General features: G+C 34.2%; 2 protein-coding genes across 4 annotated transcripts in view; one reads left to right on the forward strand and one right to left on the reverse strand.

Moving 5' to 3' along the window:
- Positions 1-21,567, forward strand: part of Nedd4 (NEDD4 E3 ubiquitin protein ligase) — a 124,848-nt gene that overhangs the window by 67,928 nt on the left and 35,353 nt on the right. For all 3 annotated transcript variants that reach the window (XM_047540063.1, XM_047540062.1, XM_047540061.1), the window contains 4 exons: positions 10,417-10,467; positions 12,056-12,117; positions 14,149-14,251; positions 20,573-20,739. In XM_047540063.1, coding sequence (XP_047396019.1) covers positions 10,417-10,467; positions 12,056-12,117; positions 14,149-14,251; positions 20,573-20,739 — 383 coding nt within the window. The remainder of the gene's footprint in view (positions 1-10,416; positions 10,468-12,055; positions 12,118-14,148; positions 14,252-20,572; positions 20,740-21,567) is intronic.
- Positions 18,023-18,777, reverse strand: LOC124976958 (peroxiredoxin-1-like). The gene has a single exon (XM_047540064.1). The coding sequence runs from the start codon at positions 18,711-18,713 to the stop codon at positions 18,114-18,116; it is 600 nt and encodes a 199-aa protein (XP_047396020.1). The 5' UTR covers positions 18,714-18,777; the 3' UTR covers positions 18,023-18,113.

The following is a 21,567-nucleotide window of genomic DNA, read 5'->3' on the forward strand; positions in this document are numbered from 1 at the left end:
GTGGTAAAGCACCCCTGGGTTCAATCTCTAGAACAAAAACAAAACAAAATAAAACAACTTGATCCATTCATATAAGTTCTGTTTATCTTTCTCAGAAATTCATAGATGCACAGATGTGAATATTCTGTTAAAATATTGACTTTCCTTGTGTTCAAATGAAGAGAACATTTAACCTCTTATAAATAGTTGAAAAAGCTTATCCTTACAAAGAGGTTCTCAGATAATTTCACTTTTAGTGTCTCAGCCTCTGAGTTTTTAACTCTATTCTGGTCTTTGATGAAATAATAACTTGGAATATCTCTTAATCTCTTGGCTTAATTTAAATAATATGACTAACAATAACTTGAATATATTTCTAGCTTCTAATTTATTCAGTTTCTTTTTTCTTCCTACCCCAGTTCTTTGTTATTTTTAGAATTAATGTATTGTAGAGAAGTCACAACTTTTGCACAAAGAATTTGAGTGTGGCTGTACAAAGACAATGAATGTTATTAGCACCTGTTCTCATATTAATGCGAATGTCAGCCAGCCTCTTGATCTTTTTGCGGTTCTGGGGATTGAACCCAGGACCTTGTGCTTTCACAGCAAGCACTCGACCAAATGAGCTATATCCCTACCTCCAGCCTCTTGATCTTGATCTTATCTTTGAAAGAAAAGGTAGCTTAAATTTATATTTGCTTTTTTGACATCCAACTGATTATTGAGATGTTTTGATTTCAGATTAGTGTACTGTTTATATTATTACACAAAATAAATTTATCTTGGGTATATATGCAGAATGCAAAATGATAAATGTAAGTTTATTGAGTGACCTATATTTATAATGTGAAAGACTAGAAACAATATCAATATCTGTTAATAGGGAGCTAATTAAATTTTGGTAGTCTTCACAGTTTCATACTGTACAATCCAAACTAGGTGACGCATCACTATGTAGATAGTGGACAGTCTTAGAGATAATGGCAAATGGAAAAATGCAAGATGCACAACACCATGTCAAAGAAAACGGAAGTTATACTCACACAAAAATGTAACAGCTCTTAGGACAGAGTAGGAGTGGGTGGGTGGAAGCTAGAAACCTTGTGCTTCTTTTCAGATTTTGTATTTGTGCATGTGTTACTTATGTTTTAAAATTACTTTTAATAAATCACCCTAATTAGAAAATTGCTGATACCTAAGTCTGAAAACTAAAACCAAACACTATGCTATATTTAATATTTATGTATAAAATTCATATTTACTGATTTAAAAATAAAAACAAAAATTTGATATTATAGCAGAAAACTTTGGGTATATTTTTTGACTCTGGTTGAGAAGTGATTCTTCTTTTAATACTTTGCTTTATATAATAAATTAACCCCAGGAACTCATTTGTAACTCAGATTTAGTGGAAACTATTTGTAAAATTAGTATTCCTCAAATAAAATAAAATTTGTATTCCTCAAAACTGTGACACTTTAACAGTTTTTAATATTCTGATTTTTTATTATATTGGGTTCTCCTAAAGCAGAACATTCAGCTACTACTCATCCCTATCAAAATTAATAACAGTTTGTGTTTCTAAAGTTGGAACTTTTATAATTCTAATGGAAGTTTTTGAAAAAAAAAAAAAAAGACTGGGATTTTTTTTCTCTTTTTATATTCTAAAAAAGTATTTTTGGCTGAAATTCGCGTCATTAAAATATTTTTTAAAGTATTATTTACTGACCAAACTGTACCCACTACAGATGGTTCTGTTTAAAATTACCTGACATTCTAAATTCTCACATTTTCAAGGATTCTTAAATAACTTATATTTACCAAATGCAAATTTGCTTTCTGAAGTAATGCAGTTCAAACATAGGAAATAACTCTTGCAAAGAAATGCTTGATATTCAGAATTTGGAACAATTGGTTGGCAAGGGAAACATTAATGAACATCACAGACTGACTTGCCTTCATAGGTATGAATTTAAACCTATAACGTTTACTTTGTAAATGGAAAAAGAACCTCTAATTGTCCTATATTTATAGCAACCATATGTCCCTGACTTCCCAGGATACTTCCCAGTTTCATATTCTTCATCTCCTCTCAGACCATGCATATTGGTTTTTTAGTTTGGAAAATCTATTTATTCTTCTAATACTAGAAACATAGTTTTGGAGGATCATTTTGTTCTACAAAATGCTAAGAAACTCATTGCAGGACTCATTTGTTTTAAAAAAGGAAGATAATGTGTTGGCAAAAAGTATTTTAAATGTATTTCACAATATCAGAGGTACTTGAGACAAGGAAATTCTTACTGAAATTCTTACTGTGTGGGATTTTTTTGTTCTATTGTTTTGTTACAAAGACAACCAATAAATAAGGAACATGGACGAATAAATAGGGGACTTCTTAGGAAGATGGGACAAGTTTTCTTTCTGTCTCTTGGTGACCAGGCACTGTCTTTGCAATGGAGACCGAAGCCATAAGGAAGGTATAAAAGTTAAGAGATTTTAAGGAACAAGGGGCACAATAAGCTCATGAAAAGATGTTTAATATCATTGACCTTCAGGGAAATGCAAACAAAATCACAATGACATACTACTTCACATCTACTAGGAGAGAGATCCTTACAGAGGCAGGCAAGTATCGATGGGGAGAAATTGCAACCCTCATTCAAGTTGATAGAATTGTAACATGGTGCATCCACTTTAGAAAACTGCCTGGCAGTTCTACAAAAGGCTGAATGGAATTGCCACATGACCCAGCAATTCCACTCCTAAATATATACACAAGAGAAATGAAAACATATGTTGGCACAAGAACTTGTACTCAAATGTTCTTCACAGCTTTATTTATAATAGCCAAAAAATGGAAATAACCCAAATGTCAGTCAACTGATAAGTGGATAAATAAAATGTGGTACATCCGTACTGCATAATATTCAAGAGTAAAATAGGAATGAAATACTGATATTTGCTATAATGTGGATGAAACTTGAAAAATATTATGGTAAGTGAAAGAAGCAGTTATCAAGGACTACATATTACATAATTTTATTTATGTGAAATGTCTTGAATAGACAAATCCGTAAAGACAGAAAGTGGTTGGTGGTTGCCTAGGACTGAGGGAAGGGAAGGAAATAGGGAGCGACAGCTAATGGGTATGGGTTTTCTTTCTGGGGTGATGAAAACGTTCTAAGATTGATTATGCTGATGGTTGCACAACTCTATGAAAATACTCAAAAACTGAGTTCTCTACTTTAAGTGGATGAATTATATCTCAATAGAGCTGTTATCATTTTTAAAAGTCTTTTGCATGTTGGTTGAGACATTCTGTCTTACCCTTTCAATAGCCATGGTTCTTGGCCAGGGATGATTTTGTCACTCAGGAGACATTTGGCAATGCCAGAAGATATTTTTGGTTGTTACAACTGGAGAAGTGATGTTACCAACATCCAGTGGGTAGAAGCCAGGGATCTTGCTAAACAAGATCAGTGCACAAGACAGCTTCCCCAACAAAAAAAATTATCTGACTCAAATTCCATGCCTGTGTTACTCTAGTGATATTTGATCACAACCATAGTTTTTAAGCGCTTAAGGTCACAGATTATCAGATAGATGTACTTACTAAAGCCAAGGTTCTTCATTAAAACTCAACAACAACAACAAAAATTTTTTTTTTTTTAATCTGGTTAAGCCTAAACCTAGGTAGATAATTTAGTTAACCAAAACATTTTATTCCTTATCACCCAAGTTGAGAGTTTACTATTTTTTATTATATTCACTTATTTACTGATAGCTTCTTAAAGATCAGATTTATGAAGTATAGCATTTACTTGTGATAAAAACTGGAATAAAGAAACATAGGGCTGCTGGTGCAGCTTAGTGGTGAAGTGTGTGTTTAGCATGCCCAAGGCCCTGGTATAATCCTCAGCAGCAGAAAAGAAAAAGGAAGGAAGCATTATTGTAACACAGCCCTCAAAGTATCATTATAAGCCAACTTGTCTGTTTCAAAAATTATCAGTTCATCTTCTGTATATATCTATTTGTAATGTCCAAGGACTGAGCCAAAAAAAAATGGAGCAGGGACTCCATTACAGACTCTCTAGCATTTCAGATATACAGTATTGGATGCTTATTGTGCGCTGGATATTATGCAAATGAGAAATAATGTTATCTCGTTCAATTCTCCTGAGTCCCCACCACATTGACTTGGTCACTCCTGTTATTCTGGGCTACACCTGTCGTCCTGTTCCAGTCTGTACTGAGGGTTCTCTAGATCCTACACCGTGACTTTGTGGCTCCCCATCATTGTGGGAATCCCCTTTGTTTCCCTTCTGTCTCGAATCCCCCTGCATCTTCTTTTATCATGATGTATTCACTTGTTTTGTCTGTCCTCTGTTAACTTCCTGAGAACAACAGTGTTTGGAAATGTCTTTATTCTACTTTCATAATGGAAAAAGTTTCACTGGGTATAGAATTCTATATAGGAAGTGTTTTTCTTTCACTATGTGGGAAGAATTACTCCTCTATTAGTTAAAATTTTTTTTTTCATTTAAAAAAAACTTTTAGTTGTAGGTGGGCACAAGACCTTTATTTTTTTACTTATTTATTTTTATGTGGTGCTGAGCATCGAACCCCAGTGCCTCACACATGCAAGACAAGCACTCTACCACTGAGCCACAACCCCAGCCCCTCTATTAGTTTTGATATGATCTGTTTTAAATCTCTTGCAGGTTTTGGAATTTATCGTGGGTGCTCTAAAATGTCCGATAATGGACCTTGCTGTTTGTCTTCTTTTGTGCTTTTTGTCTGACATGTAGTAGGCCCTTTTACTCTCAAAATTCATTTTCTTGAGTTTAGGAAAAGTTTTACAAAATGCTTCTTTGATAATGTCCTACCTTTTTTTAATTCTTTCTGATAATGTCTTATTTAGACATTTAAATTAATTTTATTCTATAATTGCCTTATCTGGGCAACAGTCCATTCTTTTGTCTTATAGTTCTACTTTCTGAGAAATTTCTGTAACACTCTCTTTCTCCTCTGTCTTAATCTTTGGATTTCAGTTTTATTTTCTAATTTCTAAGAAATTTCTTATTCTTTTATTGCCTTTTTTTTTTTTTTTTTTGAGCTTCCTGTTCTGTGTGACATGTGCCTTCTTTAATCTCTAAGAATATTCAGTATAGTTTTTCTAAAGCATTTTCCTACAGTTAGAATTGATACTCTTTTTTTTTTCTTTATGTTGGTTTAGGTCTGTTTTTCATGTTATAATCTTTCCTCAAACATTTAATAGTCCATAGCTGCCTGTAATATACAATATTTCAATATTTATTGGAAGCTTTTTGTTTATACACAACCATTAACTAGAGGACTTCACTCTGGGATGATCAGGGAAAATCCATCATTTTATTGGAAGACTCTCAGGTTTCAGTATCTGTTTGTCTTTCCATTGGATTCCATTCCTAGAGGAATTTCTTTTCTTAGGAAGCATACCGTAGTCTGCCAGGTGTTGTAGGAGCCAAATGAACCAAAAGAGTTGAAGGGGGCTTGTTGTTTAGTATTATGAACTTTCATTCTTTTCCTCCCTTCTCTCTCTGCTGCCATCTATACTCTCTGTCTCCCTATTCTGGTTCTTCTGTAATTCATGTAAATGCAGTCAGAGACTCATCCATGTTATTTTGTGTATCAGTTCATCTCTTTTTATTGCTGAGTAATTCTATTAAGTGAATATACCACAGAAAGACATCTGGTTGTTTCAAGTTAAGGGTATTATGGATAAAACTGAACATTTTCGAATGTGCGTTCTAGAAGAGATTTGGTTTTATTTCTCATAGGAAATTAGCACGAAGTAGAATTTCTTGGTTATAGTGTTTACTTAACTTTATAAGAGAATTCTGATGTTCCACACCCTCACCAATATTTGTTACTGTCAGCCTTTTTAAGTTTTAGCTATTATAGGTGATTTGAAGTACTACCACATTCTGATTTTTTCATTTTAATTTTCATTTCCCAGATGACTTATAGTGATAAATCTTTCCATGTACTGTTGACAGTTCACTTACCTTCTTTTTAAAATACCTTTTCCAATTTTATGCCCATTTTAATTGGATAGTGTTCAAAGTTTATTATTGATTTATAGGAATCCTTTATGAACTGACCCCTTTATTATTATGAAATGTCCCTCTTTATTTGTGGCAGTACTTATCATGGACTTAAATTTGTCTTATATTATTATAGCCTCACCACATTTCTTACATTTACTATATATCTGATATATCTTTTTTCATACTTTATTTTTAACTTATTTCTGTCTTTCTATTTAAATTTCATCTTTTGAGCCTAAAGGCAATAGTACTTCACACATTGATAAGTAGTATCTAAATACTATTCTCACTGGATGGATCTGAAAACTGTCATGCTAAGTGGAATAAGCCAATCCCCAAAACCCAAAGGTCAGATGTTTTCTCTGATTTGTGGATGCTAACACACAACAGACTGTGGGGTGGGAGAATAGAGGTTCATTGAATTAGACAAAGGGAATGAAGGGAAGGGGGAGGATGGGAGTAGGAAAGACAGTAGAATGAATCCAATACAATTTTTCTATGTTCATATGTGAATACACAACCAGCAAAACTACATCATATACAACCACAAGAATGGGATCCTAATTAGAATAAGTTATACTTCATGCATGTATACTATGTGAAAATGCACACTACTGTCATGAATATTTAAAAAGAACAAATTTTTTTACAATGTAAAAAAAATACCATTCTCAGGAAAAGTTTATCAGGGTCCTTAGAAGAAATAATTGATTGCAGGACAGGGATAAAGAGAGTATATGCTGACCATGGAACATCTTATGTTGCCAGAAAGTTGGGAAGTGCTAAAAACTAATGAGGACATATAAAAAATACACAAATACTAACTTGAAGTAACTCCCAATGACCATATCTAGGGCAACTTGAATAATAAAATAAATGGCAGTAATAGATTATATTTCAAAGGATAAAATAAATATTGGGTCCACACCGATTTAAATAAGTGATTAAATATGTAAGTGAGAGGAAAGGGGAAGTTCTTTATTTTAGCAGAATTCCAGTTAGCTAATAAAAGGAATGTTGGAAATGGCAGAAATAGATAGAACACCACCATTTGGTGGGAACCATAGTAATTATTACATACAAGATCATCAACAGATGTTAAGGTTTGTCAGCAATGATGTATGATGCAATGAAGCAATGAAGTATGATGAGAAATGAGATATTTACACAGCTTTGAAGCATTTTTCCCACAAGATGCTAAAGGGGAAAATATTAACTTTAGAGAAACCTAGCAGACAAAACCTTAACCATATGATCAAAGTTAGTATCATCAGTGGGACATATTGCCATCACGTGCCTCTTGATATGATGCACTGAGAAGGACATAAGCATTTTATGATATTCTTGCAAAAAGCGCATAATTTAAATTCAACTACAAAGAAATATTAAATGTATTCAAATTGAGGGCCCTTCTATACCTAGATAGTACTCTTCAAAAATATCAAGTTTATGAAAAGACAATAAAGACTGCAAACCAAGGAGACAGGACAACTAAATGCAATGTGTGATCCTGACTTGTACCCTGGATTAAAATTAGGCGGACAATTGGTGACATGTGAGTAAGGTCTATAGACCAGGGAATGGTATTCCTGGTTTTGACCATTATATCATGGTTATTTAAGCATTAACATTTGGGGAAGCTGGGTGAAAAGTATATGGAAATTCTTACCACTATTTTTGTAACTTTTATATAAAATCTGAAATTATTTCAAAATGAAGAGTGAAAAAATTAAGAATTTTTAATCGATATGTTTTATAATGATAGGTATCTTAGCAACATACAGTTAGGTCTTATATTTTTATTCAGTCTAGCAGTTTCAGTCTTTAATTGGAATATTGAGTTTGTCATATTTATATAGTTAAATTTAGTTCTCAAAATGTGCAGTTTAACTGGGCACAGTGGCACACACTTGTAATCCCAGTGACTGGGGAGGCTTAGGCAGGAGGATTGCAGGTTCAAAGCCAGTCTCAACAACCTAGTGAGGTTCTAACCAACTAAGTGAGACACTGTCTGAAAATAAAAAATAAAAAAAGACTAGGGATGTGGCTCAGTGCTTAAGCACCCCTGGGTTAAATCCCTGGTACCAAAAAAAAAAAAAAAAAAAAAAAAGTGTGGTTTATTGCTGTTTGTCCAATCTGGTTTTTGTTTGTTTCCTTTTTCCTGCCTTATTTTGGGTTAATCAAGTACTTATAGTATTGTATTTCAGTTCTTCTTTTGACTCTAACTCTGTAATCAATTAATGATTAACTTACCTACATCACATGACTTAATTTAAAATTTAAGATGATCTTACAAAAATATAGATCGTTTACCTATATTTTGTACAGTGTTCTCATTTGTATTACATCTAGATATATTTTAAACCCATAATATGTGATATACTTTTTCTATAAATAAAAATTTGTTCTTTAAAAGATTGAGAAGATTATTATTGTTGTTTTTAATTTACCATTCATTCCTCCCTTTACATCTGATTTCTATCTGGTGCCATTTATTTTCAGCCTTAAAAAAAGTCCTCTAGCTTGTCTTATAGTGCTAGTTCTATTGATCACCAAATTCTCTTTATATTCTTCTCATTTAAAAAAAATTTTTTTTCCTAGGGTTGGGGTTATAGTTCAGTGATAGAGTACTTGCCTAGCATATGTGAGGCACCGGGTTCAATTCTCCCACATGTAAATAAATAAAATAAAGGTTCATTGAATTCTTTTTTTTTTTTTTTTTTTTTTTTTTGGTGCTGGGGATCGAACCCAGGGCCCTGTGCTTATTAGGTAAGCACTTTACCAACTGAGCTATCTCCCTGGCCCTCCGTTGACCTTTATAGGTACTATTTTTTTCTTTAAGCACTTAACAGATGTCATTCTATTGTCTTCTGGCTTCCATTGTTTTGGATGAGGCGTTAACTCTCACTTGTATTATTGTTCCCCTATATATAATGTATTATTTTTATCTGGCTTCTTCCAAGATTTTTTCTTTATCCTTCAGCATTTAATAATGATGTTTCTATTCATGTTTTCTTATATTTATCCTACTTCAGTTCATTGAGTTTATTAAATATCTAAGCTTGGGTTTTTTTCAAATATAGGAAAATGTTGACTGTTTCCTTTCTTTCCCTTTTTTAAAGAATATTTTTATATCTTATCCTTCCTTGCCATTGCCCCTTTTCTGGGATTCCAGTTGTACATGCATTAAGCTGCTTTAAAATTTTTCTATAAATCCTCTTTATTTTCCATTTTGCATGTTTTATCAATACATCTTTAAGTTCATAGAACTTTTCCTCATTCATCTTTAATCACATGTTAAGCCTATCTACTGATTTTTATTTGATATATTGCATTTTTCAGTACTAAAATATACATTTCATTCATTTTAATAGTTTTCATTTTGTTTTATTAGATTCCATATCTGTTCATTCATTATGACTTGATTTTCCTCTTAAGTCCTTAACATCCTTATAATAGTTGATTTAATTTCCCTGTCTGCTCATGACAAGATTTGAGTCATCTTGTGGTTGATTTCTATTGATTGCTTTTTCTCTTGATACTAGGTCATATTCTTCTACTCTTTGCAAGCATGGTAGTTTTTTATTATATACTGGACAATATATATAGTGTATAATAAAGACAGTGAATTTTGTTATCTTTCCCTGAAGAGCATTGATTTTCATTCTAGTAAATTAACTTAGCTGAACTCCAAATGCTGCCTCCCCTTTGGTGGACATTGACTAAAACCTGTGCTCAGTCCTTTCAGCCTTGCAGCTGCTGCCTTTCACTTGTGTGGTTCAGGAATAAACTTGGGATTTGGGTAGAGTTTATACATAGATTTGAAGGGCTTTTGTGACTTCTTTTTCTGGGATTATTTCTCTCACTTTCCAGTTAGGCTGTTAACCCCAAACTTGTTCTTCTGACTCCTCAAACTAGTAACATTGCAGGCTTCTGCTTAAGTTCTAAGCACTTCACACCATATGGACTGTGGAGTACTACTAGGTGACAAGCAATATAAATACGAAGTCTGCCCACTGCAGTCTCCTCTTTCAAGGATTGACACCCTACTCCCACCCCTGCCACCCAAGTCTCTGCTTGTTTTGGGTCATTCTGTCATGCTTTCAAATAGTTGTTTTTGTCTGAGTGTATAATTATCTGCAGAAAAATGTATTTATATGTTGCTCTATGATGAACAAAAATTATACAACATAACTTTTAATTTTTGATTCTCCATTGATGCTGTTAGGATTAAACAACAAGAACAATCAAAAAACCTATGAATGTGAATGTGGCAGTATCTCAACAAAGCCTTCTGAAGGGATTAAACATATTACTAATCTTATTTTTCTTCTTTCTTCTCTAGACAAGAGATGATTTCCTAGGTCAAGTGGATGTTCCTCTTTATCCATTACCGGTTGGTATCAGTGTCCATGATTTGGGGTTTTGTGTTTATTCTTTTTAATTTAATAAATACTTACATACAATATATAACAGTTAACATTATAATTATTATAAAAATTTGATTTATAAAGTATAAACTTATTTCTTGAGTGTATTATTTTCTGAAAATATATCTCAAATTTCTATTTCAGTTTTCTCTTTAGTATTTCCTTATGTGAACCTTAGTTAGAATTAGAGAGTCATTGAAGTTTGTTGGCATCATGAAGCAATTTGGAAATATTCTGCTGAATAAATAGAGTAACAGAAGAAACTAAGATACATTACAACAATATAAACATGAAACACCTAGAATCTAGACTCAGAATATAGCAATGGAGGAAAAGAGATTTAGGAAACATTTCAGAATAAATCATTTCTGGAGTAAGTATCTCATATGGAGGTTGGAGGGGAAGCAAAAAATAAAGATAATACAGGTTAAACTCACAAGATAAAGAGTAGTATCTTTTTTTTTTTTTTTTTTTTTTTTTTTTTTTTTTTGCAGTGCTGGAGATCGAACCCAGGTCCTTGTGCTTGCAAGGCAAGCTCTCTACCAACTGAGCTATCTCCCCAGCCCAAGAGTAGTGTCTTGAATAGAAAATATTGAATATTTCTTGTTTTCAGTAAAAAACAGGAAATATAAAAGTTTAAATTGGACAGCTAATATAAATATAAAAAATAAATTATGTAGGGAAAAGGGACTGAAAGGATTGAGAGTTCTCACTGTCCAGGTAGGTAACAGCAAAATCTGAGCTTAACTAGCTGTCCAAATAAGAGAGACCCATGTACTGAATCTTAGTTAATGTGGGTGGATAAGAGGAGAGAGAAAAGACAGACAAGAGGAGAATGGAAAAGAACCAAGTAAAATGAGCTCATGAAAACTTCAGAGGAGTTTTTTGTTGTTGTTGTTTTGTTTTTTTGTGGTGCTGGGGATTGAACCCAGGGCCTTGTGCATGCAAAGTAAGCAAGCACTCTACTAACTGAGCTATATCTCTAGCCCCATTAGGAGGGGTTTTAAAACAGAAGGGGTAGTTAACAGTTCAAAACAACAGAGTAGTAAGGGACAGTGAAAACAAAGGGCTGCAGAGCTTTGAAATAGAGAAAAGAAATTCTTCACTCTGTCAATCATTAGAGATAGTTTTTGGCCCTCTATAACATTTAGAGATCTTTCAATAATGTACTTAATCTAGCCTGACTTTCAGGCTGTTTACTCTTGTTCTGGAATTGTCTCTGTGCTCTAGCCAAGTCACCCTGCTGACATCGTACATATTCCGTGTTCTTGCTGGCAGCCAGCCTTCTGACCACTCTGTCATGCTGCCCCCCTGCTCCTCTTCTGCTCTGCTTTTGGCTCCATAGCCCACCTGCCCAGCTGGTTTTAGGCTGAGTTGTGATATTCCTATCGTGCAGGAAGGTGAAAACACTGTCAAATTACAATTGTAACCATTTAATAAACAAAAACACTTTTTCTCACTCTTCAATTATGCCTTAGGTCACACTTCATGAATTTTCTTGAAAAGTACATGTTTTTGTGTTATAGATATATCTTGAAAACTGTTTTATTCTAGACAGAAAATCCAAGAATGGAGAGACCATATACATTTAAGGACTTCGTTCTTCACCCAAGAAGGTTAGTAAGTATAAAATTACAACATGTTTTTTCCTTTTTAATCACTGTTGAACCTTACAGTGGTCTCTTTGAAAATTCAGGATTTAAATCCTTGTAAATAAGTTACTTGTAACTTTTATGCTAATATTATTTAAAGCATTATTGTCATTTCTGATCTAAAAGTACTATGTGTACATTATAAAAAACATTTGAAGGTACAGAAAAGTAATCACATCCTTTTGGGAAATATTTGTTCTCCTAATACCTTTCAGACTAGAAAGCTAACACTTGGCATTTTATATCTTAAAGCACATGTAATTTTTTCATACTGTTTTAAAAGCATGCACACAACTAATTTCAGGAAAAAAAACCTATATTTTGCTTATGTTAATTTTTAAAAAATATTTCAGAAGACTCAAGTGTTTAGGGAAAATAGCCTGGAGACTGCAATTTAAAATTCATAATTCCATTTTTCTAAGCTGAATTACTTGATTTTGTCAAAATTTTAAATTTTAAACTGTAAATAAACCCCCTTTTGATCTTCTGTACCACATACTCAAGCAAAACCTCGTTAAAACGTGTGTGGATTTACTGTCAAAAAGGTCAAAGTACAACAGATAAAGGACATCTGTGAAAACAATAGTATTTACCTTGTTTTTAAACTAGAAAATGCATTTGAAAAAATGTTTTATTGAAAGTTAGTAAAATTTTGCATTTGAAACAACTTCTTTAAGTTACTTTTCATAATATAAATATTAAAATAAAAGAGTGCTCTAATACTGCTAATTTTTACCCTGTAAGTCACATATTTAATTTCTGTAGAAGTATAGAATGTAAATCTCTTCCTTTAATTTTGGGACCGATTGTAACTATTTGATAGTTCTTCTCTTGTTTGATTGCCCTAGTCGCTTGCTTTTCAATTTGTCAGATTTTTTTAGTATCTTTTTCTTTTAAAAAATTATATCTTCTGTTTGCATTGGATCTGATTGTAAATACAGAAGAAACTTTATTCAGATAGAAAATGTCCTGCATTTGTTTGAGTCAAACCCATGGTATTATTTTCTGGTTAGAAAGACATGAAGCACAGTTGTAGAGAAGTTTTTCAACAAAACATGATCTGAGCACATTTTCTATATCCATCATTTATAGCAAGTCAGTGTCCACATCCCCTTAACTGTAGATGCACAAGCCATGTTGATGGTCTTGAGAACAAGAATAAGAAATTTTACTAATCACTTCAGAGAGGAACATTTAATTTACCAAATCCATGAGAAATATTCAGAGAACAACTAAAAAGATTAAAGGAGACACAGGCCTAGGGGGAGAGGGCATATAATCTCTCAAAGATGCATTAGGACTCTTATCTAGAAAAACAAAGGATAATTGATTACATAACTGATATCTGTAAAAAATCACCAAATATGTATGCATATGTGTGTATACATATATAAAACTATATAGAAAGCTAGGATTGACAAGAGTTCCTTAAGTAAACCTTCACATGGTAGAATTGGTAAGCACAATAGATAGCATTAAGTCTTACAATCAAAACTTCCCAAAATATGGAAAATAAAGCCTCAAGTTCTCTTATTTTGCATGACTTTATCAGCATGAACCATCTTTGACTCCCACACCCTCCTTTTTGTACCCTATAATCCAGTCAAACTCAATTACTGCCCTTTACGGAATTTCACCCCACGTTTCCCATCTATTTCCTGGTTCTTGGTCGTTCTCTTCACTCCACTGCCCCAGATCAAAATCCTTCCCAATCTTTCAGCCCCAACTGAAATGCCAATTTCACTCTGAAGTTCTCTCTGCTCTTCTTCTTAAACCTCCTTAGCACCTTATTTATAACATAACAATTATTCATTTGTATGTTTCCTTTTTTTCCACCATCTTTTCCTTTCCTAGATGTCTCCTGCATTAGAACTTTTCTTTGAATATCCTTTGGTAAATTCCCTAATAGCCAGTAGGTATTCAGTAGACTCATTAAACAAATGCTTTTTTCCCTAGTGTTGAAGTTTTGTGAATAATTTCTTTTCTTTTCTACAGTCATAAGTCAAGAGTTAAAGGTTATCTAAGATTAAAAATGACTTATTTACCTAAAACCAGTGGCTCAGAAGAAGAGAATGCAGAACAGGCTGAGGAATTAGAGGTGAGAGTTTATAAATATTTTGTTAAACTAAATATATATAAATATATATCTTATTTCTTAGTTTAATATATCCTCAAGAAAAATAACTTTATTCAATGAAATTAATGTGTCCAATAAAAATTATTTATCTGTATTATATATTTCACCCAAGCATTCATGAACAATTTCTTTTCCCTAAGGACATTTTCGTAGAATGAAACGGCCATGACCAATGGCCTTCTTAAAGGTTAGAGAGTAGAGAACACAATGTTTATAAAGGAAAACATTTACTGTAATTGTCATGAACTTTGTAGTTTTTCAAAGTTTTCTAAAACCATGTCATGTTCTCCTTTAAGAACATAATTTAGTATTTGTAAGTTAAACATAAGGACATTTTGGAAAGACTCTTTACTAATAAGAAACTTCTATGAAAAACATATAATTCCTGTTACTTCTAACATGGTAGGGGACATCATGAGGGAAGCAGAGTCAGGGGAGAAATCAAGTGAGATGATAAAAAGCCGTGTTTATTTAAGGCAAGTGGAATTTAACAGTTTTCATGGATGATAGACTGAAAAGAAAGTCCAAGTCAAGGATTTGGATAGAGCTACATGCATCTGGGACAAGTGAAGTGGTGCAGAAGGTGTATTTGGAATAGAAGGGGATTTGGGACTGGAACCCCAATGGCAAGCTTTGCCACCAGCTAGCCTCATGAACCTTTGAGGAACCGACCTTTCCTGACGTGGGTTCCTCATTCACAGAGTTACAGTGTTATACCAAGTGACCCCTAGAGTTTCTTTCAGTAGAAAAATTCAAGATTTGAAATGGGGACCAGAAAACACCTGCTCCTTGAGGTCCATTTGAAAGGCACAATCCATCTAAAGGTGACATCATTCATTCAACATATACAGAAAATACATGGCAAATTGCTTCAGAAGTTTCTTTTTCCTTCCTCAGTCATTGCCTCTTTGTCTGAGGGTCTGCTTTGGTCTCCATAAGAACTATGAAACTGAGAGGCCTCTCCAAGGGCTGAGCTCTACCTCATTTGCTCGGGAGCCTTGAGAAAGAAAGCTCTAGAGCAGGCAGTGAATTGGCAATAAAGTTTTCTGGGAATATTTTGAATGCAGTAGTGTGATTTTGCTTTTCAGGGGGAATGTATAATTATAGAAGGAAAGAGGTTTTTTTCTTGAAATCATATATTAAACCCCTATTTTGGTGATCAAAGAAACTTGTTATCCTCTCAAGTCTATATTCGTTTATTTGATTATCCTTTTTCTGATTTTCTCTAATTTTTCATAGAACAATTATTTTTTTCAAGTTTTCAAGGTATTTGTTGGGTAGATGTTTGTCTACCTCCTGTTCTGGTACCCAGGTCATCTTGCATAATGGAATTCTGTTTGAAATGAAGGATGTCTGCTATAAAGAAAGAAAATTCTTTATTTAGTAACTTTAAAAGATTAATAGCATTTCATTTAGTAACCTACTCCAAGTTTTGCCCACACACACATATCATAGGTACCTTGTTACAGTTCAGTTCTGTTTCATCTCGTGGTCTCATGTCTCAGTGTTTGAATTCCCTCAGAAGGCACCTTGTAATTCAGGAGGTGTGAGCATGTAGTTTATTTATGAAAAACCCTAGGAATTCAAACACATGAATCTGCTTATTTGTCTTCTGTGTAGCTAGTGACCAGAGATGTCTTACCTAGTTCTTTGACATCTAGTTTATAACTGGATATATGAAATTCTACTATTTGAAGAAAACAATTGTAATTTTGAAAAGTGGCTCATACTTAAGACAGTTTGTATTCCTCAGTAAAGTGTAACAGGTAATTACTTAACATATGATTTGTAACCTTTATGCAATTTAAGAGTTAGTTGTTATTTCAGGAGATTGACATAGAACTTTTGTCTGTCTCTGAATGCTTTCTTTCTGACTCTCTTTGACTCTGCTAAATTTTAGGCAATTGCATATAGCCCGAGGCTAGTAATTAAGTAAGGTTCATTGATTCTTAGAAAATTATTTTATAGAGAATAGAAGAAAATACATGTGTAATAGAGAGGCATTCTATCTATAAAATAAAATCTCGGTCTTTCTAAATGGTATTTGAATGTACAACTGTACTTCCTCAAACTTGAAATAGATTTTTTAAAGACCCTAATCAATTTTTTCATTTTCTTCTTGAATTTACTATGATAACATAAAGCAGGTCTTTAAGATCTACTTAGCTGTGTGTGTGTGTTGAAACCAAGAAATCACAGCTTTTAAAGAAATGGTCTTTTGGTACTGTTTTCCTAACTTTGTTTTTATAATTCTTTTCAGCAGTAGTAATAGCCCTTTTATTAATAAAGGTAATCTTAAAGGAAAGTTAATCATTGACTACATTCAGCAAAGAAATCTTAATAATCTTTATTTCAGAAGAGTGAGATATAAAAATTTAACTCACATGCTTTTTTTTTTTTTTTTTTTTTTTTTTTAAATCTTGGGATTGACTCCTGGGATGCTTTGCCACTGAGCCACATTCCTACACTTCTTTATTTTTTGGGGTATCAGGGATGTGACTCAGAGGTCGACAGCCCCTGAGTTCACAGGGGCACTCCACCACTGAGCCACATCCCCAGCCCTATTTTGTATTTTATTTAGAGTCAGGGTTTCACTAAGTTGCTTAGCACCTCACTTTTGCTGAGGCTGGCTTTGAAGTAGTGGTCCTCCTGCCTCAGCCTCCCAAGCCACTGGGATTGCAGGCGTGCAGCACCATGCCCAGCACAAACCTTTTTTTTTTAATTTTGAGATAGGGTCTCATTAAGTTGCTTAGGGCCTTGCTAAGTTGCTGAGGCTGTCCTCCAACTTGTGATCCTCCTACCTCAACCTCCCTAATTGCTTGGATTACAGGTATATACCACTGTGCCTGGCAGCTCACATGTCTTTGAAATGGAGATTAGAGTAATAAAATTGGATTCTGTGTATGCAGGACTAATATATCCTATATCCTGATCATGTAAGAGAAGGGAGAGTGAAAAGGAAGATAAATACAGATGAAAAGGGCTGAGGATAGAGCTCAGTTGGTAGAGTGCTTGCCTTGCAAGCACAAGACCCTGGGTTCAATCCCCTGCACCGCCAAAAAACAAAAAACAAAACAAAACAAAAAATACAGATGAAAAGACAAAGTAAGAGTTTAAAGAGAAGGAAGAAAATGGAATTTGGGCAACAAAAAGGAAAAAAAGTACTAAAAGACCTATCAGTTCCCATAGAAGAAATAAAACAGAAAAGAGTCAATTTTGCTTCCTAACCAGATTCCTTTTCCCAAAATTATTCTTTGTTTTCTTCTCTCCCTTCCCCTCACCTCTGTCTTCCTCAGTCCATAATCCTCCCACCCAAGGTAGCCAGAATAGATCAACCATGCTGCAGAAACCCCTCTTTTTCTCCTTGATACCAATACTCCTTTCCTTCCCCGCTCCTCTCCTTGACCAGGCCCAGTCTTCCAAGGAAGAAAAATTCTCTCTCTGCTTCTCAGCCATCATGTGCCTGGCACACAACAGTTTTTCACTGCTGTGAAAGACTGGATCTCCAGTGCCTAAAGCATAAACTGTGCGTGTGGTAAAGAACTTATTCTTTGTCTATTATCTTTTTTTTTTTTTCTCAGTTCAAGTTTAATAGAAACTACAAAAGATCAATAGGCTGATGCCTCACTACTGGTACATCATACAAATCAGATGGCCAACCCCACAATATAGCTCAGGTTATTCTCCCACCAACAGAAGAAAGGCTGGTCTCTCCAACCCTATAGGAAAGTTATGTCTTAGGCATGAAAAAAAAAAAAAAATACAAAAGAGATTTTGTTCTCATGGGTACCCAGTGCAGCCTGGCACTCAGATGGCCCAGTGATCACTTCTGCTTGGAGAAATATTCTTTGCTTTTTTGGACATCAGGCTTGATGGTATCACTGCCAGGCTTCCAGCCAGCAGGGCACACTTCCCCATGTTTGTCAGTGAACTGAAAAGCCTGAACTAGTCTCAGAGTCTCATCCACAGAGCGGCCAACAGGAAGGTCATTCACAGTGATCTGGCGAAGGATACCTTTATCATCAATGATAAAGAGGCCCCTGAAGGAAATGCCTTCATCAGCCTTTAAGACTCCATAATCCTGAGCAATAGTGTGCTTGGGATCTGATATCAAGGGAATGTTCATGGGTCCCAGTCCTCCTTGTTTCTTGGGTGTATTGATCCATGCCAGATGACAGAAGTGAGAATCCACAGAAGCACCAATCACTTGGCAGTTGAGTTTCTTAAATTCTTCTGCCCTGTCACTAAAAGCAATGATCTCCGTAGGGCACACAAAGGTGAAGTCGAGAGGGTAAAAGAAGAACACAATATATTTTCCTTTGTAGTCAGATAGGCTAATATCTTTGAACTGACCATCTGGCATCACAGCTGTAGCTTTGAAGTTGGGGGCAGAGTGCCCAATTTTGGCATTTCCTGAAGACATCTTGCTATCAGCATTTCCGACACGAAAGTTTCCAAGACCCAAGCAACTGCGACCAGAAGGGAAGAGGACGTCTGTCTATTATCTTAATACTGAAAATGATTTTAATTATTTTTACTTTGGTGATTTTTTGCCATGTATATCTTTAGGGACTTTATAGCCAAATTTATGAATAATCTCTTTTTATTCCTTCTTGGTTTGATGTCATGTTTAACATATTACTCAGTCTGAGCTGGACTACTACACACCTGTAGTCACAACTCCTCAGGAGGCTTAAGCAGTCAAAGCCAGCCTGGGCAACATAGCAAGACTCAAGAAATTTCATTTCATTTCATTCAATTTCATTCACCTTGCTGTGTTGCCCAGGCAAACTCCTGGACTCAAGCAGTCCCCCTGCCCAGCCTCCTGAGTGGTTGGGACTGCTGGTGCATACCATCATGCCCAGCTACTCCGTAACTTAACCTCATCAAGGTGTGAGGTATGGGTCCAAATTAAAGTTTTTATTCAAATAAGTACCCATTTTCAAAGCAGTCTGCCTCTTTTCCCACAAATTTGAAATGTCCTTGTCATATGCTAAATTCTTATAAATTTGGGTCTCTTTCTGGGCTTTCTAATCCATTCTCTTGAGCCATCTGCATGCACCGGTATCACACAGCTGTTATAGTTTATAATGTTTTCTCCAGCAGGGCTCATCTCTACTCATTGCTATTCTTTTTTCAGAATGATGCTGGTTATTCTTCCTTCTTCATGTTTCTATTTGAGAATTGTTTGTCTTGTTATTTAAAAAAAAATCTGTAATGTAGTTTTACCAGAATTTTGGCAAGTTTATAGATTAACTTGGGCAGAATTGACACCTTAGTGAGAGTGAATTCTCCTAGCCAAGGTGATACATTGTCTTTTCATTCATTTAGGTCTTTTGTGTCCTTTTAGGAACATTTTAAAGTTTCTTTACTTTTTTTTTTTCCAATTTTGAATGCTTTCCTAACCATATCAATGTTTAATAAAACTTTACCTGTTGCCTTTTCTGTTATGAGGTTTCTCATATGAAAGCTTGTCATTGACTCTTGTTACTCTTTTTAATGAATCCCTTGCTTTTATACCCTAGTTAATTAAGGCTTTGTGTGGATTTTGTCTCCTACGGTCTCAGAGTAAACATTTCCAGTGCATTTTTTGTTTTGTTTTGTTTTTAAAAAAACTTTCTTTAACTGCTTTATGACCTGACCAAAACCCTTTTCCTGGTCCAGGAGAAAAATAGAAAAATCAGACAAGAGAATCAGAATGACTTTTCAATCCATACACAATTCACAGTAGCAATTATTTCTCAAGTATTCACCCTTCTCTAACATGCCTATATATATATTTGACCTTTATCTAATGATTTTTTTTTTTTTTATGTCTCAGACAGTTATTGATTTCTACTGTAAGCAAGGTGCTTTCTCTGTGGGAGAGACAGTGACCAGCAATGCACTCCTGACCTTCATTCAGTTGCCTGAGATTTAGAGAGTAGCCTAAGATTGCACTAGTTTAAGCTATGCTTCTTAGTTTCTCAGTGCTTTCCAACTTTACATCAATGTTTATTTATTTAAAAGGGATGTGTTTCTTATCTTTTTCTTCTATTAGATATGTTTTTAAACTTCTTTGAAATTTTTTTAACATTTTCAAACAAAATCAAAATGGTTGTTTTGCAAAGAAAGTCTTCATTATCATAAAATATTCATATTTTAAAATTTGAGGATGTGCTCATTCCATTTATGTATAATTTCTGAAATTGAACACACTAAATCTTTAAAATTTCCTTTAGCATATAATTGATGAAGTTAGAATAATTGAGCAGACACCTAATTGTTTCCACTCTTTTTCAGCCTGGCTGGGTTGTTTTGGACCAACCAGATGCTGCTTCCCATTTGCAGCAGCAACAGGAACCTTCTCCTCTACCTCCAGGATGGGAAGAGAGGCAGGATGTCCTTGGAAGGACCTACTATGTAAACCATGAATCTAGAAGAACACAGTGGAAAAGACCAACCCCTCAGTATGTACAGATGGCTTTCACATGTGTAATCTGGATACATTTTAACCACTTTCATTTTGAAGTTATGTCTTGAATGGATTTGTGGTGGTATAGGGATCCACAAACGGGAAGAAGACTAGGATTTTTATGACCCAGGGTTTAAAGATGCTTTCTCAGCTTTTTTTTTTTTTTTTTTTTTTTTTTTTTTTTTGGCGGTGCTGGGGATTGAACCCAGGGCCTTGTGCTTGCGAGGCAAGCACTCTACCAATAGAGCTATATCCCCAGCCCTCTCAGCTATTTTTTTAAAAAGATTTGATAATATTTAGAATCATTTAAATAAATCATAAATACTGCCATTTCAATTGCTTTAATTGTAATAAATCATTAATTGATATAGCAAAAAAGGATCTTTTGAGACTGATTTAAAATATCTTAGAAATATTTTGTGTTTTGTTATTAAAATGTTATTTTCTTCAGTACCCTTTTTAAAAAATATAAGTGATTTATACAATATAAAGAACCCAATAATTAAGGTCTCGTTATTGGTCTTATCTTCCAATCTGGTCAGTGTTTACACATCTTCCAGTGAGCACAGACCAAGGACAGAATGACCTTTGACATATCCTAATGCATGTCTCCTCAGTGACATTTTTCATTTATCATTAGACCATGTATACATTTCCAAATCCTCTCAACATTAATATTTATTACCAAATCCCCTTCCACTTCTCTTTGCATACAACCTTATTTGGCTTTCTATTAGTCTTTTACTGTTTGACACATACTTAAAATTTTTATTTATCTATGAACCTTCTAATTTTTGATTCTCATATTTTGCATCTGATATAT

This window comes from Sciurus carolinensis, chromosome 2 (genome assembly GCF_902686445.1).
Source record: "Sciurus carolinensis chromosome 2, mSciCar1.2, whole genome shotgun sequence".
Classification (NCBI taxonomy): Eukaryota; Metazoa; Chordata; class Mammalia; order Rodentia; family Sciuridae; genus Sciurus; species Sciurus carolinensis.